At 42.4% G+C, this 24,506-nt stretch overlaps 2 protein-coding genes across 2 annotated transcripts in view; one reads left to right on the forward strand and one right to left on the reverse strand.

Annotated features, from left to right (window-relative positions):
* DLGAP5 (DLG associated protein 5) overlaps positions 1 to 12,228 on the forward strand; it is a 33,741-nt gene extending 21,513 nt beyond the window's left edge. Inside the window, exons 9-19 of the mRNA XM_073638797.1 lie at positions 1,942 to 2,093; positions 2,580 to 2,703; positions 3,297 to 3,382; positions 3,985 to 4,145; positions 5,418 to 5,516; positions 5,669 to 5,891; positions 6,085 to 6,271; positions 7,578 to 7,638; positions 7,730 to 7,985; positions 10,495 to 10,550; positions 11,437 to 12,228. Coding sequence (XP_073494898.1) covers positions 1,942 to 2,093; positions 2,580 to 2,703; positions 3,297 to 3,382; positions 3,985 to 4,145; positions 5,418 to 5,516; positions 5,669 to 5,891; positions 6,085 to 6,271; positions 7,578 to 7,638; positions 7,730 to 7,985; positions 10,495 to 10,550; positions 11,437 to 11,493 — 1,462 coding nt within the window. The 3' untranslated portion in view covers positions 11,494 to 12,228. The remainder of the gene's footprint in view (positions 1 to 1,941; positions 2,094 to 2,579; positions 2,704 to 3,296; positions 3,383 to 3,984; positions 4,146 to 5,417; positions 5,517 to 5,668; positions 5,892 to 6,084; positions 6,272 to 7,577; positions 7,639 to 7,729; positions 7,986 to 10,494; positions 10,551 to 11,436) is intronic.
* A 453-nt stretch (positions 12,229 to 12,681) lies between these two features.
* Positions 12,682 to 22,792, reverse strand: LGALS3 (galectin 3). The gene is made up of 6 exons (XM_073638798.1): positions 22,657 to 22,792; positions 16,208 to 16,228; positions 15,672 to 16,091; positions 15,428 to 15,510; positions 14,782 to 14,947; positions 12,682 to 12,987 (listed from the first exon to the last, which is right to left on the reverse strand). Exons 2-6 carry the CDS (start codon positions 16,223 to 16,225, stop codon positions 12,832 to 12,834), a joined length of 843 nt encoding a protein of 280 aa, XP_073494899.1. The 5' UTR covers positions 16,226 to 16,228; positions 22,657 to 22,792; the 3' UTR covers positions 12,682 to 12,831.
* Between the last annotated feature and the right edge of the window lie 1,714 nt (positions 22,793 to 24,506).

Raw genomic sequence — 24,506 nt, forward strand, 5'->3', positions numbered from 1 at the left:
TAACCAATCACAGAGCGACACATCACTTGGAGAAACCCCCACCTGGTGACCTCATGGATCACGTGCCCCCCCCCCCCGCCCCACCTGATGACCTCATGGATCACCCCCCCCACACACACACACACACACACACACACACACACACACACACACACACACACACACACACACACACACACACACACACACACACACACACACACACACACACACACACACACACCTGATGACCTCATGGATCACGCCGCCCCCACCTGATGACCTCATGGATCTGCCCATGGACTAACCAATCAATACATCTGGTTACTCACATTCTGGGGCTAACCGAGCCCATATACAGAGTTTATATAAATCTATGTTGGAGTTGAATAAAGGAGACTTGGAGCTGTGCCATAGCTGATCAAGGAGAGCTTACATCCGACTGTGTGTATCTGATGTTATTCTTTCTTACATGCACTTGATCATCTCCATTAGGCCAGGAGCAGGCAACTAGTGAACATATCAAAATGTTCGCCCTAACACTCTGAGCAGAGCTCCTACAGAGCCCCTGCTCCCACTACTTCTCCTCAGACTGTCCCCTCTGAACTGAACCCCTTCTAGATGATTCCCCTTCTTCTTATACTCCTACTGAAGTGCTCCCCTTTTCTTCTTCCCACACCCACTACTTGGTTCCCCCCACTTCCAACCAGGGACAGGGCTCAGCATAAGCCAGTTCATCTTGCCCCTCCTGCTGGTCTGGAATGGTGTAGTGTTGGATGCAGGTGTTAGGGTCCCGGGCAGTGCTCCTTCCTTACCTGAGCGTGAGATACCACACCTCTGGGTGAGATGCAGTACCTCTTTGGCGACTGAACCCTCAGGGGCGCCACACGTACATGAATACATAATGAGAGCACGAGCATATCATTATGGTAGAACTGAAACTAAAGATTATAAAGGAACCGCTGGACGGATTTTATCATCAAAGCTATCATTTTACTCCGTGTAACGGCACCCACCTGACTGTGTATGTGGTTTACTAAGCACAGTCCTGCTGACAGGTGCGCTTTTAAGCTATTGCTGTGACAACAGGTCTAGTAAGTTTCTTAGTTTATCCATTTTTCATGTAACTGTATATTCTGTATTGTTTTGTCCCCTTTGTGAAACCTTTTGTATATTTTTTTATAAACAATGTCTATCGTTCTGGATTAAATATAAAATGTAATAGTTATGTTGTGTTCTGTAAACTGCACCCCAAAGCCATATGCTACCAGAACCAGGCGTCCATTCAGCCTGTATAAAACCTGACCGGTGGTGGCAGCTAATCTTTCTTGGGTTATTGTGAAGTTAGCATTGATCATACAGGGGATATACATATATTCAATGTGTTGGAATCCGGAGATGTGTATTCCATACGCTCACTGTTAGTTTTCCAATAACTAGCCTTGTTAATGCAAACAGCCTGCAGTCTTCTACATTAATCATCAGCCAATCGTTTAATTGTCCGGATGATAGGGGGCGGCAGAGAGCGGTTCGCTTGAAATCACAGCGGGCGGTTCTGCGTGACCTTCCCGGGCTGCGATTTATCTTGGCACCTGTATTTTTTTCATCTTGATCATCCTATATCCCATTTTTGTATCTAACTACATATGTATGTGAATAGTTTTTTACTGTGAACAATTGTCATTGACCATTACATTGCCTGAGGTCCTCCAAGCTACAATAGACTTACACTGGTTCATATGTGGATTGTCTATACGGATTCTCCCTGCTATTTTTATGTAAAAATTGTTTTAATATATCTTGTTGAATAAAATAACTTATTTTAATATATTTCTAGCATATAGCTCTTCGCTAACCCCAGGAATACAAATCTTGGACTGTGAGGTTACCTTCAGTTTGCAGTGGTATGCGCTAATTAAGACATGAGGACACGTGTGTTAATTGATATTGTATTATTTGTAGAAATTTTGTAGTTATACGAGAACATAGCAGAGAAGAGACCGATCCTGTGTTTGCATCTGAATCGAGTGATCCTGAGTTACCATCTGAACCATCACCGATTACCACGGAAGTAAAGCAGGCCGAGAACGTCAATGCTTCTCCCCAGGATAAAGGTATATCGGCACCCTAAACAAGGGTGTAAAATATAAATATCACTATAGCTATATAAAGATTCTAAATACTAATATATATATATATATATATATATATATATATATATATATATATATATATATATATATATATATATATATATATATATATATATATATATATATATATATATATATATATATATATATATATATATATCTCTCTCAATGGTGATTATTTAATAGTTATATTTTTTTTTCGTTATTTAATATATTTTTATGGCAATAGTAACTACAAAATTATTATAGTATAATTACTGAAATATTAATTCACTATTGCTATTTGAAAAATATTTAAATATTTTAAACATAATATATTGAATATAATTTAAATAATAACTAATATGGAGAAAAATAAAAATATATATTTTTTTAAAGTTCACTATTAACTAATAATGAATACTTAATTGTTGTGTTTTAAATGTTTTTTTTTTGTCTAAATTGTAGAATGTGGAAGTGATGCCAGTTCTGCCCCACAAACCAGTGCAGCACTGACGCCACCACCTTGTGAGCCACGCGCAGAGGAGACCATGTCGGCACAGGAGCCTCTGCATGACGTGCCCTACTTCAGGTAAGTCACCGCCAAGGCGGATATTTTGTCTCCATTTGATGCCCGATATATTCATTTTTCTATTGGCCAAAATGGCACAAAAATCCAAATGGAGATTAGTAGCGATCAAAAAATACATCAGATTGCGTTCTGACTTTTCAGTATACACGAGGTGCTAACCTGCTGATCGCAAGGGATTTGAGCACTGGGCCCCCCACCAATCACAAAATGGGGGGGGGGGTCAAGATGGACCTACTCCCTGCAGCTCTGTTAAAAGTCTACGGGGCAGACAATGATTGCAAAGTACAATTCCTTTTAGGTGGAAAATATCTGCAGATGAGAGTTCAGCAAATAAAATGGGTGAAATCCACTGCACGACCCTATTGGAATCACAGTGGGACACAGCATGCTTTCGGATCGGTTGGGGATTTTCTGTACATGGTGTGAATGGGGTTTTCTGAAATCCTATGCACATGAATTGTGTTGCACATTTTTCATAATAACTAGTCTGTTGTGTGATCATGGGTTTGATTCTCCATGTATCTTTACGTTGGCTCATCACTGGCGGCATCTTGTAGCATTGTTTTAGGTGATTCCTTTTATTGTTGTTCTAGGGACATCTTGAAGTCTGAGATTCAGAAGCTGACACTATTGTGTAGCGACTGGGATAAAAGGATTGACGTGGATATTCCAGAAGATGGTAATTTTAAAAAAATAAACAAAAAAACTCCATTATGACATCTGAAAGTTCCAGGCAGATTTTGGTGCTTTTTTTCTGTACAAAAAAAACAACAAACATGTACAAATTGCTGCCGCTTAGCCGTTGATGCAACTGCAGAAAGAACAGTGATCTATAGTACTGGGCTCTGTGCAAAAGTCACGACTGGTAGTCATATTGTGGCTTACTGGCAATGTATTGGGCTAATCCAGATGGGGACCCTCTGCAGTTAAAGCTGAAAATCCATAGCGGCAACGTGAGGGCCAGCCTCTGGTTTCTGTCTCAGATTCTTTTGCAAATTCATGTGGATTTTGCTCAAGACAAGTAAGTCATGTGAATAGCAACTAAGACAAGCGCTCTACTGGTGCAGTAGCAAAAATCCTAGTACTGCAATAGTGCAAGTATATGGCATTATCTCCTTTTAGTGAGAAATCGTTGCGCACTGTTGCAGTTTTTACTATGACGTTTGACTGACACCAGACTTGGCTGTGTTATTTCTATATCTGCACACTTTTGTATCGGTCTCTTGTTTTCTGTTTGGAGCAGTGTCAGTGCAACGTGTTTCCTTTTTATATTTCCTCCAGCCAAAGACCTGATCAGAACCACAGTGGGACAAACGAGACTATTGATGACCGAACGGTTTAAGCAGTTTGAGGGGCTGGTTGACAATTGTGAATTTAAGAGGGGGGAGAAGGAAACCACATGTACGGATCTTGATGGCTTTTGGGATATGATCTATTTTCAGGTGAGTTCCTGCAAAAATGAATGGGGTATTCCCAAAATCTTGGGACCATGTCTACATTACTTTTCTCAGACAGTGGCTCTTTGTAAAGGGTTGTATTCATCCTTTTGTAGATGACCGACACCGAAGCTCTCGGGTTTTATTAGATCAAGGTTACTCCCACATACCTCCCCTTAGTGAGCTCATATGGGGGTTGGTTGTGGGATGTGCAACGTCTTAGAAGTCCATGAGATCCCCAACCTTCAGGACATCTTCGACCCTGGAGGTCCCAGGCGGCACACACAGTCGTCATGTTTCCCATTGTGATTCTTCTATAGAGATGAAACATGACGTGGATAGCATCATCCATCGGACCCGATACCATGTTGGAGGGGGTTAGGTCACTCACGGTGATGTGAGTGAATTCATTATGTTCATCCTTTTCGCCACAGCGCCAAAAATGTATCTCCCATAAATATTGGATAAATGTAAACCCCAATATTCACCATTGGCTCCAAAAAACCTGGGAACCTGTGCTTTTAACAGAGAAAGCTCTTCCCTTGGAAGGGTACTAAGTAAATTAATCCATGTTGTGGTGTCTGGGTCTCACAGCAACTCTTCTGTTGTAATTAATTGGTCACTGCAGGAGGTCCCTACTTCAATGGAGATTGAAATGTCAGCTCTTTCTCACTTCCCCAGTTATAATTAATCCCATATGTTCAATGTTGAGGGTGATACGTTCCCTCTCAGGAGATGTCGCCATGGATTTTAACTTTTCTCTATATTCATCCTTTCGTAGAGGTCGCTGCTCGTAATGACAGAATGTTATATGCATGGCGGCAAAATGTATTACCTGTGCATCATGGGCCCGCTAGTGAATGATTATCCCTGGTGTCCCTATACTTGGCTATTGCCTTTTTTATATGCAATCTCTTGTGAGGAATGGTGATTTATTAAAGTATAGCATTAATCAGCTGCAATGAGTTGTAAAAGAATTCACACCTTAATAATTGGATTAGGACTAGACAATGAGTCCTCCTATTATATAATTCAAGTGTAAATTGCACCTTAATATATTTCCTGTAATATTTTGGATTATAAGAGGACAGTTTAGAAACTTTTTAGCACTTTGGCTTTATTCCGTTTTGTGCTGTGTGCATAAAAGATGTTGGTGGATGCGACACAAGCGTTGTCCAGCAGGGGGCAGCTTAGCCCTTTTTTTTTATTGTAGGGTGTGGGGGTGTTTATACAGGAAAAAAAGCCGTATTTTTATCATTTTATTTTTTTGTGACTTAGATTGAGGATGTGAATAAGAAGTTTGTTAATCTTGGAAAACTAGAAGAAAACTCCTGGCAGCAAAATACAGATCAGACTCAAGCGAAAAAGGCTGTAAGGGTAAGACGTTTTCAGTGTTTATCCTTTTCGGAGTAGATGGAACTGCAAATGTCATCACTGGACAAGCCCCTTTAGGAGCGTCCGCTTCGAGGGGGCCGATATGGTCTCGGTATTCAAGATCTGTGCGTTACATAACTTCTTTCGGTTTTCAGAAAAAAACTGCACCTGCAGCAACTGGAAAACCGAACCAAGGAGATATCGGGAGAGCGGCCGCCAGAAGTCGCCTCGCTGCCATTAAAGCTGCAATGAAAAATAAAGTTAAAACGGAGGATCCGATCTCAGAAGAGCAAGCGCCAGTGATCCCAATGCAAGTGGACTCCATCGTGTTTGATGCTGGATTCTTTAGGATTGAGAGTCCTGCTAAACTCCCCGGCAGTAAGTTACTCATTGCCCCGACCGGCTTCCATCACTGCAGGTCTTTGTTCAGACATGCAGTCTGTTATATCTGCAGCATGACAGAGACTTCTCTTGTCATTTTCCACTTAATTCCGTAATCTTCAGATATTATTTTGGAGATTTCCACTTTCTTTTTCTGCTTCTCTTTTTTTTCTTTTTTTTTTTTTTCAAGGCCTTTGCAAAAATCGATGTTCTTCTCAGCCAAATACACCGAAATCGTCAAAAAAAATTGCCCAGAACTCTGGAACGCCAATTACTAATTGCATAGAAGAAGCTGCAGAAGACCTTAAACTGGAGACGTCTTCAAGCCCAGCAAAGTCCCCTATAAGAAAAGCCCTGTTTGGTATGCCAGAAGAAAGGTAATTTCTGCACTTTATTCCTTTTTATGAGTGAGATCAGGCTGTAAATCTGACTGACCTGCTGCCTCGTAATAAAGGACTCCTGTAGCCATTATATTGACTATTGCAATGTAGGGCTGCTGCAAAAATCCAAAGCTGTAGGAACCCTGCAATCCTACGTTCACATATTTTATGAATCGTACAGTATGAGGGTGTTTTTCTCTGTATGCCAAGGGGATCATTACAATGGGTCCATGTCGGCCAATATGCCGTACTATGGCTTATGGATGTCCTGGCGGTTGTCATTTTTAAGCCAAGTTCTTGTGTTTTGCACCTACTAGCCAGTATATAAGATCACCAATGGGCTCAGTCTAGAAGGTTGTGGCATCTGTCTACTCTAGGGTCTCATTGTGTTAAAAAGAACAACCTGCAATGTGCACGTTAGCCCTAGAGTAACTCCTGACTGTGCTAGATCATAGCGGCCCATTCCTCACACATTGCTCTGCAGGCCTGTGCACTTGACGTTGCTATTTGACCAGCTACTCGGCAGAAAGATGCCAAATGCATGCCAGCCCATAGAGTTGTAGGATGTAAATAAATCCCAAGTTGCTTGATATTAATGTTGGGAATCGGGCATGGTGCAATAAAAAAACTAAAAGTTTGTTCTTGACTTTTTTTCTTTAAAGTGTTCCACCTCTCCTGGTTCCTGCCTTTAATAAAGTCAGGAACCAGCCGTGGTACAAGACTATTTAAAAAAGTCAGGAACCAGGCGTGTCATATCATGTCACATAGGTTTACCTATCGCTCCAGTCCCTAGTTAGCTCCGTCCGTCTTCGACTGTGTTCATATGTTGCTTTTTTTTTATGCAAATTTTAAGCTGTGTTTTACAGTACCAGCGAAAGCTCTGAGACTTCAGAAATCTCATGCACACACTTTGTTTTTGTTTTTTCCCTGACTGATTTGGAAAACTGCAGCATGTCCCTTCTTTCAGTGTTTTTACACCCATAGAAAGTAATGGGTAACTGCAAAAACATAGCAAAACAATGCAGGTATCAGGTTTTGCTGTGTTTTTGTTGCAAAAAACAAAAGAAGTTGCATCACCTTTTCTTTGGGGCACTAAACTTGATCAGCATGCACAAGAGGCAATAAAAACGCAGAAAAACCTGCTTTTTTACGCTGTTTTTTTTTTGTACTGCCAAGAGAGCAGATTCTGCCTGCGGGAAAAGACGCAGCGTGTGAACATAGCCTTCCATGTACTTGGACATTTCCTGACTTGACTCTCTCCATAGAACAATGTATCAGTAACTTATCACAACTGTATCTTCAGTTTGCAGAATCAGGAGCCGGATCCCATAGTGCAGAATCCGGAGCATACAGACGCTGATTCTGTGAGTTTACTTTTATCTTATGTTTTACTGTATTTGTCTTGGATCTATGTAGAATAGATGTCACTTTTCTGTCCTGTCGTGCCTCACATAGGTCCCTGCAGTGGTCGACCTGACGCAGTATTTGGTTCCCACTTGTGTGGTCCACTTGGGAGCGGTGGAGTCTCCAGGCCTCATGCAATGTTTAGGCCTTGAATCAAGCGAAACAACTCAAGATAGCTGTGACCTTGAGACGGATATTGAGACAAATGTGACTACTGATGACGTCTTCATGTGCAGCCCAGAAAAAGACGTACATGCACAACAAGCTCCCTCGTTACCGGAAACTTCAGAACCGGGGCCTGATGATGGTACGCAGCTCCCTATACATCGTGTTTTGTGGAAACGGCCATAATCCATGTTAGTGACCGCATCAATAAACCTAAAGTACTAAAGTGTAGATGGAAATGAACAGGAAGCTTAGTCTTGCCCTGCTCCAGCGTCCAGGCTGGTATTTCACTTCTGCAGTTGGCACTTGCGGCTCGGCATCTTGGCCCCTTTTTGGCATTTGTTAGGACCCATAACCTCACATGAGGTCTCAATACAGCTAAGACAATGATAGTCGTGTGCACATTGCTTCCTAAAACTGATGTTACCTGTACAGTATGGGATGACAGAACACAACAGCTCAGGACTAGTAAATGCAAGAGGTGCCGAGGATGCCAACCGCAGAACTGAACACTGCCCTGGTCTGGGTGCCCCCATCTCCAAGATCCTATCCCAATATGTAGCAGATGTAATAATATAAGCAAATATCTCCATTTAGAAATGTAGTATAGTTCTTCTGATTCACTAGTTCTTTTTTCATCCTGTGCAGGGCATTGCAGTAGCTTAGAGATCCATGGTTATGACCACTAGTAACTAGCTAACTGTCACTATGTCAATGGTCGTAACCACGATACCTAAGATCTTAGGGTATGTGCCCACAATGCAGAAATGCTCTGGATTTTTCCTGAGCGTTTCTGCATCTCCCTGGCAGAAAAAACTCATGCGGATTGTACATGTGGATTGTACATGCGGATTGTACATGCATTTTTCCTGCCAGGGACAAGCGGAAGTGAAGCGTTCTTCACTTGCATTTCCACATGCGGGTTGTCAAGCGCTCTCCAAGCGATTTTAGCATCACTTGGAAAGTGCTTGACAACTTGGTCACACTATATAAATCCATGCAACCGGCATGGCTTTATATAGTGTGACCAAGTTAATAGTAAAAGAATGGTTATAAAAAAAGAAACATTATACTCACCTTCTAATGGCCCCCGGTCTCCTCCTCCGGTGTGTCCAGTGTGTTGGGCGGCTCACGATGGTCTAAAAGGACCTTCCATGACATCATTTAGTCATGTGACAGGTCACGCGACCGCCAACGTCAGCAGTCGCGTGATCTGTCACATGACTAAATGACGTCATGGAAGGTCCTTCTAGACCAGGGGTCAGGAACCTTTTTGGCTGAGAGCCATGAATGCTACATATTTTAAAATGTAATTCCGTGAGAGCCATACAATATTTTTAAAACTAAATACAAGTAAATGTGTGCATTTTATACAAGACCAACGCTTTTAAAGTGCAATAAGTACTTGCTATCTTCACAAAGGTGAATTCTTCTGTCCATTCCTGCTGAAAAGTACGATACTGCTCATCTTTTTTTCTTTTAGCCATCTTCTTCAATAAAAGGGTTTCTGCAATTAGCTAGCTGACTACTTGATTAAAAGGAGGAAAGTTTACTTCCATATGCTGGAGGTGTCCCTGGCTAATTCCATGTGGGGAACAGAGATGGCGTCTTTGCTCTTAAGGGGAAGGGCAAACTGTACCCCCGCAGTACTGTGTATATAGGTAACTGGCGTCCCCCTAATTGACTGGTGGTATGAAGTAAGAGCGTTACCTGTATTCAGGCGCTCTCTGACTGATGCGGCTGCTGATTCTTGCCAGTTGAGTTTAAAATGGCGCCGCCTCTTTTGATCCATACCACAGGAAGCAGTCACTCCTATAAGGCGCCCGCCCTCCTGACAGCTAAAGCGGTGCTTGAGCGAGCGGAGCTCAGTTGCTGCTACGCTGGGGTGAGGAGAACGATAGCTGACAGCGCGGGGACTCCCTATACCAGCTGGTGAGCTCGCCTCCGGTCTGCACTTAATGATGACTCGCCCCACGTAGCAGCAACTGAGCGCCGCTCGCTCAACTGCCACTCTAGCTGTGAGGAGAGCGGGCGCCTTATATCCCAGGTGACTGCTTCCTGTGGTGCGGATCAGAAGCAGTGGCGCCATTTTAAGCTGTCAGTGGCAAGTAGATCGGTCACTCGTCTGGGAGCCAGATGCAGCCTTCAAAACAGCCAGATCCGGCTCGCGAGCCATAGGTTCCCGACCCCTGTTTTAGACCATCGAGAGCCGCCGGGGAGCCGGGACGCATCGCTGAGGAGACCGGGGGCCATCGGAAGGTGAGTATAATGTTAATTTATTTTTAAAATTTATTTATTTATTTTTTTTATTTTTTTTTTTATACAGGTTCTATGGTACCCGGGTCCGGAGGAGAGTCTCCTCTTCTCCAGACCCAGGTACCATCCGCAGATTAAATCGCTTAATATCCGCATGTGCACATGTAGTGATGCGGAATCCAAGCGATTCAATGCAAGTCAATGGCGGCGAAAACGCAGCGATTACGCAAAATTAATGGTAGGCTGTGCCTATACTGCAGCCTGAGCAGCCGTACCTGGCACAGCAACACTTGTAGTAACTCCTAGCTGAATGGATATTGTGCTTAAATACTTTATTTCCAGATGTTAATAAACCTCCTGATTGTGCCTTTTTTTTTTTTTTTTTTTCTTCTTAGATGTGAAGACCACCAGCGATCCACTCAACTTTCTTGGAAGCTGCACCCCGACCATGGTAGAGAAATGATTTAATTCCTCCCAGTAGATCATTGCCATCTGATGGAGGAATGATCCAGATTTTAGATATACATAGCCTTAGTTCTGTCTTGTCCTGATATTTATGTTCTACATTAAAATTTTCTATCACGTGTGTGTATAGTTTTATTTATTTCCCTCGAGTGCTGGTCCAAAACTGTCATTGGCATAAAATGGGATCAGTGTCTGATTTAGATGTTCTACAAGCTGCTTCTGCTACATACTGGACCCATTTCTGTATTGGATTATAAAGAGTAATGGATCTACTACAGCCTTGGGCACTACCGTTATGCCATATGTCTATTGGTGGAATACCCCTTTAAATGTTAGACTATTTGACTTTTTTGGCCTAACCTTTTTTGCCATTGTGTTCTTAATAAACATTACTCCAGTTTTCGTCTATAACCCGAGTTGAACTGTATTTTCGGCTTTATAATGAATTAATGGAGATTTCTTCAGACTGATGACTTTTTTTTCTAGTCTCCTCTGCTGTTTTGAGCACAAAGTACTACACAGCCTGGCAGTCTTTTTTTTTTTTTTTTAATCAAACCCAATTGCAAAAATATCTATCCCCACATACTTGCATTTAGATGCAGTGGCATGTATATGTTTGGGTATCCCTGGTCAAAATTACTGTTATTGCGAGGAGTTAAGCAAGTTAATCTCTAAAAGGCCTAATGTTAAAGATTTAATTTTTTAAAACGTAAAGGCAAAAAAAGTGAAAGGACTAAGGAAATTATCCCCCTAAAAAGTAGACATCTTAATGGCACCTCTGTGATACATTTAACACCTGGATAAGGAATAATGCACCTTTTACAAAGATTTCACCCAACCTGATAAGCCCTCACTTATGTCTTTCTTTGCAGGCTCAGCATTCGCCTATGATGGTCGATTTAATAACGTTTTCACCAATGGAGAAGTGATCGGCTTTGTTATGAAGAATGCAGCGACACTACGTCGGCCCTGTACAGACTGGAAGCCATGAGCCTCGCCTTACAAACCTTGTCTGTGCTTTGTTGGCGTTTAGTGTGATTGTATAGTGAGATCTGTTACATGTATATCATGAGTTTATTGTAAGCAGGGCCGCTGTCATTTATAAGTCTGCCTCTGTATATTTTACTAGCTTTGTATTTCGTGTTTTTAGTCCATAATGTATTTCCCTATAAGCTCAGAAGTAGATCACTTACACTAGGGCAATAAGCCGTAAAATCTTCTGACCCCGTCATTTACCTGGGCTGTAGTGTAAAGGATGTTTAAACCAAAATGACATTTTTCTGTAAATATGCTTTTAAGTTCTAGAATTTATTTTAAAGTTTTCTAAAGTTATGCAATGACTTAATCCCCTTAAATTCTCTGCTGCGATGTTCTTCATTGGAATCAGAAGTGATGTCCTGTCTGTTGGTCACAAAACTGCTGCAGCCAATCGTCATGTGATTTATGGCCAAATTCACACGAAATACTAGTGTCAGTTGACTATTAAAGTAGGTCAGAAAGTTTCCTATATAGGCATGCAAACGATGATTTGGGGGTTGACATTATTATCATTCTGACTTCTCCCCCAATGTACAGTACAGATCAACAGCAAATCCTCTGTCTGCAGCACATTGCACCGCGTAAACTATTTTTATACATGCATTAAAAATAGTCACCTGATTAAAGTGTTTTGCTCGTCCTTTGAGTGATAATCGGGAACAATCGTTGGCCTTGCTACACAAGCCGATAATCGGCAATTACTGATGGGGAAATCACTGGAGCAGAGCGATAAGAACAAAGTATTCTAAAATAAATGTAATTGCAAGAAGAAACTGGAACGAGCCCTTTAAGGCAGGTTTCAGCTCCCATGTGAAACCATAGCAAGTAAGGATAATTGCAGGTGTCTACAGCTAGGACACTGAGCATGGAGGCAGTATCACTTTTAGGATATACAGAACAGTAATTAACACTTTGCTAATGGGAAGTAACTGGTCTTTCATATTGCACTAGTTCAATTAAAATCAGATCTCATGGTTTAGAGGAGAAATACCAGATTCAGCCAGCAGGTGGCAGCACAGTAGTACTGCCTTTATCTAGAAATGCATGAAGCTATGGAAAAAAGGAGGAAAGATTCAGGATGAGGGTGTACAGATTTTATTAGTAGGCTCCAGCTTCACACAATACGCGTCTATAAATCTCGTATTTCAGCAGAGCTAGATGTGCGCAGGATCAGCTTGTACAGGACGAGGAAGAATTTGTCTACACTTGTAAGGAAATAGCTACACATATTACACCATAGTAACTGAAGCGTCGTTGATTGTGACGGCACCATTAATGCGTATACACTTTATTCCTGCAAAGTTTTTCAGCCTGTGCGGGTACTTGCAGATGTTCTCATTGTTCACAGCCACTTTGTAGCCGTCTGGTTCAAAAAGAATTTGAAGCTGAGAAAAGGGAAAAAAAAAAAAAATATAGATCAGAAACCTCCATCTGTAATACACAGTCAGCAACATGGAAGACATTAGACAGACGCTATAAAGCCAGCAATGGGGTGAGAAACACTAGGAGAAGCAATGCCTCTTACTATTTTGCCATATTCATCGGCAGTGGCTGTAATCTGATACCTCAGTGAGCTAATAAGACTCCCAAGATGGATTTAGCAGTAAGTAGGAGTAAATAATTGGTGCAAGAGATAAGAGACAGAAGACCCCCCCCCCTACCCCCCACTGATTTTTCAAGAGTTTGTTCTGAAACATACTGCTGAGCAGCGAGTGGCATAGTCTCATAACCCTACTATTGAGCCCATACACACTTAGGCTATGTGCCCACGTAGCGTTTTTACAGCCGCGACAAAAGTCTGCCATGCAAAGCAATGTGAATTCGGATGTGCTGTGCACATGATGCGCTAATTAGCGTGCCGAATCTGCATTGCGTTGCAAAACGCAGCATGACTATTTCTACCGCGATTACGCTGCAAATTCGCGGCCATTGAGTTACATTGAAACGCAGCAAACCCGCAGGTATATGTGGATTTGCTGTGTTTCAATTAAATTCAATGGCCGCGAATTTGCAGCGTAATCGCGGTGCGTGTGGTACCCGGGATGAAGAGGAGACTACAACTCCTCTTCATCCTGGCTACCACGCGGTGAAAAAAAAAACAAAAACCTGTATACTCACCTCTCCGGTCTGCTCCCGGCCACGTCCTCTCTCCTCGGTGTCCCGCGGTGTACTGGCAGGACCTGCGGTGACATCATTTAGTCACCTGATGGTCAGGCGACCGCTGAAGTCAGCGTTCAGGTGATGGTCGCGTGACCATCAGCTGACTAAATGACATCACCACAGGTCCTGCCAGTACACCGCGGGACGCCGAACAGAGATGATCGCCGCTGCGAGGAGACTGGAGAGGTGAGTATACAAGTTTTTTTTATTTTTAACGTTTTATTTTTATTTATTTTTTTTTTTTTTTTTACACTATAGATGCAGCATTTAAAGCATCCAAGTTGGTCACACAACATAAATCCATGCCGTTGCATGGATTTATATTGTGTGACCAACTAGTCAAGCACTTTTCCAAGTAATGCTCAAAATCGCTTAGAAAAGTGCTTGAAAAAACGCATGCGAAAATGCATGTAAAAACGCTTCTCTCTGGCAGAAAAAACGCATGTAAATCTGCATGCGTTTTTTTTCTGCCAGAGGCAAAAATGCTCTGCATCAAATCTGCTACATGGGCACATAGCCTTAACGTAATGAAGGTTATCTTTACCTGCACTACTGACTTAGCCTAAATCAGTAATTTACAAAGTATTATATGTGCCCACGTTGCATTTATGAAGCAGAAAATTTCTGCTGCATAAATGCAAGTCCTCTCCCGGAAAAACGCATGCGGAATTCCGCACGCGTTTATCGCGCATTTTTCGCGCGTTTATCACGCGTTTTCCACATGCGGAATTGCCTTGCATTTTTTATGCATTGGACAAAGGCAATTCCGCTTGCGGAAACGCAAAATTAAATGACATGCTGCGGATTTTTGAACGCGGCATAAACGCTGCGGAAAAATCCTCAGCATGTGCATAGAACTTGCAGAATCCCATTGGGGACCATGGGGTGCGGATATACATGCGTTTTTCAAGCGTTTACGCTGCGGAAATTCCGCAGCATATACGCTTGAAAAATGCTACGTGGGCACACAGCCTTATAAAGTTATAAGGGTGGGAATTTTTTTTTTTTTTTTTTTTTACCTTGAAAGGTTGTTGCATCTGAAATGGAAACTTTGGACATTGACGTTCCTCTTGTCCCCATTGACCACGAATCATTGAATTGCGCACAACTACATAAGGTTTTTCATCAAATCGTGGATTGATGTGCAAAGCAATGTCATTTCCTTCTACAAAGTCAATGGAAAACCTGAGAATAAAATGAATATGAATATCAGAGCAAGCTTGAAAATATATTGATATATGATCGGCTGCACATCTCTTGTTTAGAAAAGGGCGACGTGCTGCTGCTGCTGCTAAGCATATGTTCACACAACCATATTTTCGATCCAAGTACAGTCCACAAAAAAACAAACCTTGTGTCATGTCTGCAAAAGGTGAGAATTCTACATATTGGGTCCGGGAAGGTATAGCCAACACTTTGTATGGGTGGGCTATGTGGCTTACAGGGGTTGCAGTTGCACCCAGGACAGGCCCTGAAGCTTGTGGGGGAGTGGGGCAAATACAATTTCTATTAAATATTAGGGTCCCTGTTGGAGATTTTGCATTGGGGCTCACGAGCGTCAAAGTTACACCACTGGTGGTTTGCACTGTGTTTCAGAGTTGAGGCCATTACGACTAAGAGATGCCAAAGTATGACGAGTATTGAAGTTAGTTATCAGCATTCTACCTTTTACCAGTCGGTACGCCCTGAATATTCAACATCATTCCTTGGGTACATCCTGAGGGTAACGGTAATTCACATGGTACTTTCTAAAAAATAAAAAAGAATCCGTTCAACGTGATACTTTTTAACATCAAAACAAAGCATTTTGCCAACGTTTCATCAGCTTTTGTGCCAGAAGAAGCTTGAGTGGCGAAACTATAAACCATTCTGGTTAAATGCTTGTATGTTTCCATTCTTCCAGACTTACCTTTGGACCAGGAGGTACTATAGGTGCTGTTGGGCCTGTCTTAGCCCCTGCTGCATAGGGTTCTCCCGGCCCTGGAAAACCTGGGTACTGTTGGCCAGCTGCAGGAAATCCAGGATACTGCTGGCCTCCAGGTGGGAATCCAGGATACTGCTGGCCTTGTGGTGCTCCAGGAAACCCTGGATATTGCTGACCTTGTCCTTGTGCTGGTCCAGGAAACCCCGGATATTGCTGACCTTGTCCTTGCGCTGGTCCTGGTCCAGGAAATCCCGGGTATTGTTGACCTGGTGCAGGAAATCCTGGGTACTGCTGTCCAGGAAAACCAGGTTGTCCAGGGTTCTGGCCTCCCCAAGGATTATTCAAGTTCTGCCCTTGTGATTGTTGGGCGCCTGCATTTCCTGGACCAGATAAAGCATCGTCGAGCTGGTAAAAAAAAACAAAAAAAACACACAATTACAATGATGGCAATTCCAACCTAGAAGCCATCCAAACACTATCTCAGTTAGAAATCAGCAAGTAAGAAGACAGTTCACACTTACCGAAAAGCCGTCAGACATTTTCTGAAATGAAAGGGGGAAAAAAAAAAAATTCTTAATAACATTATCTAAATCAAACAATGATAAGGAGACAAGTCAATCCAGCTCAGCCCCTATATACAAACATCATAACATTTATTTATGAGTTTGGTAACAGCCAAATAATGTATTCATATATTTTCAGGAGGATTTAGGTTATGTTCCCAAGATGAGCTTTTGATGTTACAGATAATATAGATAATCACCAAACAAGACATGTCAAGAGAGCCGGCACCGACATCACTAAAACGGTGCGGGAAAAAAAAGAATGTTTGTTTTATTCAGTACGTTATGATGTAACATAAATTGTGTCCTCAAATCTACAGTCCACCCCTCAAAAAAAAACCTGATAAAGCTATGTCAACTTTAAAAAATAAAAGAAAAAGTACAACAAAAATTGACTCGGCTAGAGGGGGTTAAAAAGGTTACAAAATAATTGTACATTCATTCTGACATGAATTTCCAAAGGTAAGTACACCTGTCTCATCAGGGCTAATAGACCTGTTTAATGTACGCAGTTTGAATTTTACAACTTGGTAACGGATCCTCTTTATATGAGTTATCCACTTATCTAAGTGTTTTTAGAGATAACGGGGAGGAGGACCTGCTGGAAAGGTTGGAGGACTAAAAAGAATCAGCACCCGACTAGGTTTTGATGGACGACATAAATAAGATCCTTTAGTCCAAATGACAATTTATTACATTTTACAAAACCTTAGGGCCTCATGAAAACACTTCTGAATTTTGACAAGTTTGGGATGTCATATTGAGCCAATTTACTACTTGTGCCAGTATTGGTCATTGTCTGGAATGGGGGCATCACACTGGTATAAACTACACAATGATCGCTTTAGGTAGAGACCCCTCAAACTCATCTTTAAAGAGAAGCAAAGGACGATTGTGTGTTCTCTGTTAAACAAGCAGAATGACAGGAACGTGGCCACATTGAGATGTGTTTGAGGAGGTTTGGGTGTAGAGTTATAGATTCAGCCTGTACCACCCCATGAACCCATTCACGGACCAACAAGCCCTAAAAGAATACAATTGCTTTTCCATAGTGAAAAGATTCCAACTGGGTCCACCCAATATTTCGACAGGTACATGCCTGCTGCTGAGTTTGCTTGAGATGCTACTTCTTGGACTATATTACCTCAATATCTATGGCGCCAAGTTTCGAACAGTGCTACTTTGTCACAGTATTCAGACTGAAATGCATCTGTGAACAAGGTCTTATGCCGGCCATACTGAGGTCCGAACATCTCCCCGCCGGCATCATACACGCAAGCTCAGCCAAAGTGAAGGTCTTTTCAACACAAGTTTATTTTATGCAAGAACTAAGGATTGATCATATGGAATCCAAATATGCCCAAACTACACCCCATCCTCCTGCGAGATAATGGCGATTAGGCTACTGTACACATTAGATCTCAGTCAATCCCTCCAAAATTGACAGCTAGTAGATATATAGTTTTCTGGCATAAATGATCTGATACCCCAAAGAACGAGAGTCTGATGATCGTCAAACTGTTTACACTGGTGGATAATTAGGAGTGCCGCATTGCATCGGTCACCTACTGGTATAACTGTTAATTTGAGGAATATTCGGCAGCACTTCACCTGTTGTATACAGTGGATGTGCTGCTGATAATCCAATACTAATGTGGGGACAGAATGATTGTATTAGCCATCAGCATGTACTCATCAATGTCCGGTCAACAAGGGGCGATTGACTTGTGTCTCGTAGATCAGCGCTTGTTAATAGTGCATTGAAGAGCCAAATACAGGAACACCTAAAATCCCCATAATTTACAAGCTGGTGTATAGCTATTGAACCCGTTATACGCCCAGGTGGCGAGCATTTTTATTGGAATATGGTCTCCCATGCTGGTATGTGCTGCCCCCATCCTGTCTCCACCATCCTACCCTGGTATGCATGGCACCCCTCACCCCCAATCCTGGTATGCATGGCACCCCTCACCCCCAATCCTGGTATGCGTGGTACTCCTCATCCCTATACTGGTATGTGTGGTATCCCTCATCCTGGTATGCAGGGCACCCCTCACCCCCAATCCCGGTATGCAGGGCACCCCTCACCCCCCAATCCCAGTATGCAGGGCACCCCTCACCCCCCAATCCCGGTATGCAGGGCACCCAACCCCTCATCCTAGTATGCATGGCACCCCTCATTCCTATCCTGGTATGCATGGTACCCCACATTCCTATCCTGGTAGGCATGGTACCCCACATTCCTATCCTGGTAGGCATGGTACCCCACATTCCTATCCTGGTAGGCATGGTACCCCTCACCCCCCAATCCTGGTATGCATGGTACCCCCTCACCCCCCAATCCTGGTATGCATGGTACCCCCTCACCCCCCAATCCTGGTATGCATGGTAGCCCTCATCCCTTTCATGTTGTACACACATACTCACATTTCTTCCCTGTGTTCCAGCGCTGCCGTGTCCTGTTCTGCTGGAGGCCAGGGGAGGAGTGCGCTGTCCGGCGCCATTTTGCTGAAGACACACTGCAAATGTGTCTTCAGTAACATTAAAAAAAAAAACAAGAAAAGAAACATCATGCTTCTGATGAATAGGACTTCACCCTGGAGTTGGTGTTAAGGCAAAATTAATAAGTCTTAAAATAAATGTTAAATGCATCAGTTCTGTTCCACGTACATTTTCCTAATGTTGTGCCCAATAGCACAGCTTCAATAGGAGCCTGAATACCTGTATCTCTTTATAAAGAACTGAAAATTTCACCCTAGGGGGCGCCCTGCTGAATCTCATATTTCAGAAAGTTTTCAGGTTTTTTTTTTTTCCCTTTGTGGACTATAATTTGTACACATTCAATCTGTGAAAGAATCTCCTTTCTTTAAAATAACTTTATACTCCTAGACATGTATATGCTATAAGCTTACATGAAGCAGGAAATGGTGCATTGTGCCTTCATGTCAACTGATATTTCAATGTTATGACTCATTCTAGTATAAAAGAGAACTGAGCCTGAGGGGAAGGCGAAGACCTGAACATAGGCAGATTTCATCCTTGTTACACCCATAAACATTCAGTGGCAGCAGCAGGAGCTGGATCTGTCTTGTTCCTACCATACAGCATTTCTCTAGATCGCCATCTTTAATAACCCGTCACTGTTTCTCCCTTAATCACCCCCTTGTTTATTTGTATATCTAAGTATTTTCTTCTAGCATCTAAATTTGGGGGTAGTGGTGCACATAAGGCATTTGCTAACACCTATGCGGATCACCTAGTCAGATTAATTTTTAACCTAATTGCCATTTTGTCGTCAGAGCTATAGGCCATGTTGCCATAGTAACAGACTACAAACAACCCCTGTGTAGTCGGATGCTGCAGTCATGTGTTACTCATGTCCGTCCTCCTATTCCTTACTAATCTATATTCTGTAGGTTACTAAGGAGTAGGGGGGCTATGGAAGGGATTACCACAACTACAGAGACTTAGTAGCCTGTAACCATGGAGACGCAGGACTGCATAGAAGTGGTAGGCCCCAACCAGCATCATTTTAACCCAAATTTACATTTTTTTTTTATTCACAAATGTCCATTAAAACTAACATTTCAAGCGTTTTGCAGTTAAATAATAGGATGGACATGTCACAGCCAGTCTCCGTTTCGTAACCATTCATAAAGCGAAGAGTCATCAGAAGTCTCCGTCCCAGAGGAAGACTAGTAATAACAAGATGGCCATATATCTTTATCACCCATGTGTGAATGTCGCTACATAGCCGCAGGGATTACGATGGATCTGAGAAATTACCTGTCGCACCTCAATTGAGGCCTAAATTTGCAAGCGAGATGATATAAGCAATGGCGCTGGATACACATGATATTATTCAGCCATCGATATAAAGTCACCCTGATGAAGGTCATGTTTTCTAAGCGGTTTTACAATCATTATGCTCTAGGACATCACTTAGAGGCACATTAGTGGAGCCCCCCGCTGCTTCCATCCATTTCACTGGAATGATTGCAATGAGCGCCGCTGTATCAGCACAGACATGTGTCATGGCCCCACAATGTCCGTCTATCAGTGTGCTGCTATACTGGCTTGGTCAGGTCTGGAAGAAATGTTTCTCAAGAGAAAATCTCCATACACAGAGCATATGATATATAAAAACTGTCATACCTCCTAAGAAAATGGAGGCATAACAGGACAATATAGTAAAACTGATCAAAAAGGTATAACTTCTACAGGAATGGGTCAGAAGAAAAATACTGTTTAAGTCAAGCTTTTATGCATTTCACCATTTAAAAAAATAAAATAAAAAAACAAACAATTTTCACACTGATCAACAGGCCTTATACTAGACTCGGCTGTCCTGTTCTTTACAGGAGACTTTTTAGCAGTCTCATTATCATCACAGACGGGAATACAAAGGAAAAAAACGCCTCCATACACAGAAGATGACACAGGATCCAGATTCACAATAGGTGGTCACAGCTCACCTCCTCCTCACTTCATCATGATTAGAGTATGCCCACAAGTAGGGTCTGGGGATCAGTCTATGGCTGCCAATGTCCAGATAATGAACCGAACAGGAAGTAAGAGATCACTATTAGGGGGGGTTAAGACATTTTAGAAAACCCCTTGTCCCCCCAGTTGCAGCTTTTTTTTTTGTAAAGCACAAACTGCGCTTTACTCCTACCTCCCCGGGTCTACTTTAGAGTCTGATGCTGCTCCTGGTGTCAGTTATTGTCTGCAGAAGCGATACCACTTCAACAGCGCTGCAGTCAATCAGTGATGACAGCGGTACTTCGTCAACTCGGGCAAAGCTGCCGAGCTCTGTTATTAGATGCAGCGCTGACAATGTGATGTCAGCGCAGCGGCAAAGACTCAGTGTGTGAGTAAAGCAAAGAAAAAAAAAAAAGGGAAAAAAAACAGTCTAAAAAGTTTTACACATAAAAATAAATTGTTAAAAGGCATAATACCTCATTTAAAGAATAGGTGATTTTCTGATGACACATTTCCTTCAAAGTAATAAGGCAGAAATCACAGGTGGCCATTTTAGCCTTCAAAAGTTCCACAGAACAAGCAGTCGCATGTCAATTTTAAACTTCCATTTTAAGACTTGCACAAGGAGAAGTGCGCTGTCCTTCTTAGACACCTTAAGGCCTCATTCAGACATCCTTGTTGCATCTGGTTTTTGTTTTTTTGTTCTTTTTCCACAGATACAACATGTACCCATTATAATCTATGGTGCTGTTCACACATAAGTATTTTTTCACAGACTGTGTCCATCCGACAGCAGAGATGACAAGGACCAATACAAGTCTAGGAGTCCGTGAAAACACGTACAGCGCATGGATGGCATCAGTGTACAAAATTGCAAAGCATAGGAGAAGCTGTCTCATTTATTTCTTTAGCCATCCATAAAAAAAAAAAAAACTCTGATGACACGGATGGTAAAAACGGATGCACGACACGGATGATACTGGCACCATTTTCTCATCTACGTGGTTAAACAAGGCTGTGTGAATGTGGCCTTAGGCTGGGAATCGCACGTTACAGAGTTGGAGTGGATCGCTCAACAGCAGAATTCACGTGCATTACTAAATTTGGTGGGGGGGGGGGGGGGTCACCCTTTCTATTGCACGGATTCAGATTCTGTACAAAAGCAGAGGTTTTTTTTAAAAAAAAAAAAGCCACTTTGCTGGTATTTTAAAGTAGATTGTGTGTGGAAAATCAAAACTAAAATCTCACCAAATATGTGACTCCGTTACAATACATTCTCTTTGGAGTAATTTCAAGATCTCTCGTTATCCCTTCAAGCAATGTAAAAACCTTGCAGTGATAATTATCCGAACATGCTCATGCATATTAATGGACTACATAGTCATTCAGGTTCATGCCCTGACACTTACATATCCCATTCTAGCACAAAAAAGCAAGACACCTACTTACTCCCCTTAAAATCCTTTTTTCCGTTATTAAGGATTCTGTGCCCCCCCGTGAAGATCTCTTTTGTGGTTTAGTAGCATGCAAAAATAGGAAATACCCTGCACAGAATCATTTTGTTCATGGAGAAGGGGGGTCAGCGTAAGCAAAGCCTCCCTCCCCACAGACCAGAGGTCGACAGGGACTTCCTCGGCTATACCCGGGGCTGAGAGACAGAACAGGGCGCCTGTGCAAGAACAGTACATGGGTCCTTCACAGGTCATCATAATGCACCCGTCTAGGGATCTTCGCTTGCAGTTTTGGAGGTGGAAGTGGCCCCCTTACCTCTAGGGCAGCTGGACGAGTTGCCCCTCTGGCTCGTCCGCCCCTCGCATTATTCTTTTACAATCCTATGCATATGTCAGAATCAATTTAACTATCAAAAATGAATACATTTAGCAAAAACTAGCTGCAGGAATAAAGAAGGAGCAAAGTATACTCACTGGTGGATGTAGGCAGGAGCCACAAGCAGAAGGGCAGAAAAAAAAAGTGAGCACAAGCTAGGCAGCAGCAAGCGCTGTGATATAAAGAGGGCTTTGATTGTGGAAGGGGGCGGCGGAGCACGCCTAGCAATACCACACCTATCCAGGAACATCTACCCAAACCTGAACAGTCACACACCCCAAATGTCAATACCAGGCACCGCTTAGGCTACAAGCTGACATTTTTACATTCTTTTAGCGGGAGGGGACATGTTTTAAGGAAGAATAAGTTTTATTCAGAGCGTTTCATAGAAACCCACTCACTTAAAGAGATACAAAACCTAAAATCTATCATATTTAGAATTTCCACTGAGGATCAATCCTATCTATTATTTACTGCTAACAGACGGGCTGAAGTGTTTTTTTTGTTTTTTTTTGTGAAGATAGAAAAGAAAACCAGAAAAGTATTTGCGCTCGTGACGACCACTTCTCAGGAAGGAGGGATTGTATTTTGCATAGTATGGACACAGATCACTGCAGGCTGAATGGAAATGATAGGAAGCTTATTTGCATCCTGGATTCTTGAATTTTACTGGTTTGTTTAGACAATGAAGCAAATGAGAACTAAATATTTACTAACCTTCCCTGATGGTGTACAATTCTCCCAAAAATAATAGAGGGGGCTTACCAATTCCTGAAATAGAGGGCAACTCTGCCTCAAAGCTAGAAGTCTCGCTAGGAGAATTAATAATACATTAGCAAATGCTTGTTGGATACTTGTATATAGCCTCCTGATGGACAGAGTCAAGGGCAGGCAAAGTAGGCAGTTGCCTAGTGCGCTAATAAAGAAGGGCACAATTCCTGTGTGCATATATAAAGCAATATTCTGCTTTTACATATTTTTGACCAATTTCCCTGTATAAACTAAAACACTCAAGACTGCAGAGGAGAAGAGCAATGGGAGGCAAATTGTCTATACTTAAGGGGCTAATGGTGGTGACGAACTTTCAGAAAACACAGCATCTGCCACCAATAGAGCTTATCCCACCCTCGGCTGGAGTGTAACTTTTAAAGAAAAATCACGTTGTTGGCACTACTTTAGATGGCACTCCGACCAACACTGTTATAAGGTTTACTCTGCTGTTTAAAGGGCTTTGTCTTGTATTTCAGAATTAATTCTGCGTATAAAAAACTATGCATGCACAGAATTTAAAACAATTGAAACTTTCCTAGCATCTTGGTGTACAGGAGATGTAGGACGGCTGTTGTCAGGTCTCCTTTAAGAAGGTTTTTATTGGAAGTACTTCCCCCTACTGGCAGCGTAATTTTTAAGCATGGCCACACATGTACAAAACTACTTATGTTCACACTAAGTCTTTTTTCAGATTTTTTTGAGCGGAATCAAAGACACTCCCAAATAAATGAGGATTTGGAGAGTTTCTGCTCCAAAATCTCAGCAAAACGACCCAGTGTGAACATGCCCTAAGGGTATATGTACACAGCATCTCTTAAGCCCCCGTCTCACATAGCGATATCGCTAGCGAGATCGCTGCTGAGTCACGGTTTTGGTGACTCACCAGCGACCTCACCAGCGATGTCGCTGTGTGTGACACTTTGCAACGATCAGGCCCCTGCTGTGAGGTCGCTGATCGTTGCAAAGTGTCCTGGACCATTTTTTGGTCGTTGGCCTCCCGCTGGCCAGCACACATCGCTGTGTGTGACCAGCGGGACCAACGATCTGGCTGGTAACTATGGTAAACATCGGGTTACTAGGGGCACGCGCGCACTTAGTAACCCGCTGTTTACCATGGATACCACTCTGCTACGGTGCGCGGAGTGGTATCCATGGTAAACAGCGGGTTACTAGGGGC

This window comes from Phyllobates terribilis, unplaced genomic scaffold (genome assembly GCF_046119375.1).
Source record: "Phyllobates terribilis strain yellow unplaced genomic scaffold, ASM4611937v1 Scaffold_7__3_contigs__length_470593459, whole genome shotgun sequence".
NCBI classification, from domain to species: Eukaryota; Metazoa; Chordata; class Amphibia; order Anura; family Dendrobatidae; genus Phyllobates; species Phyllobates terribilis.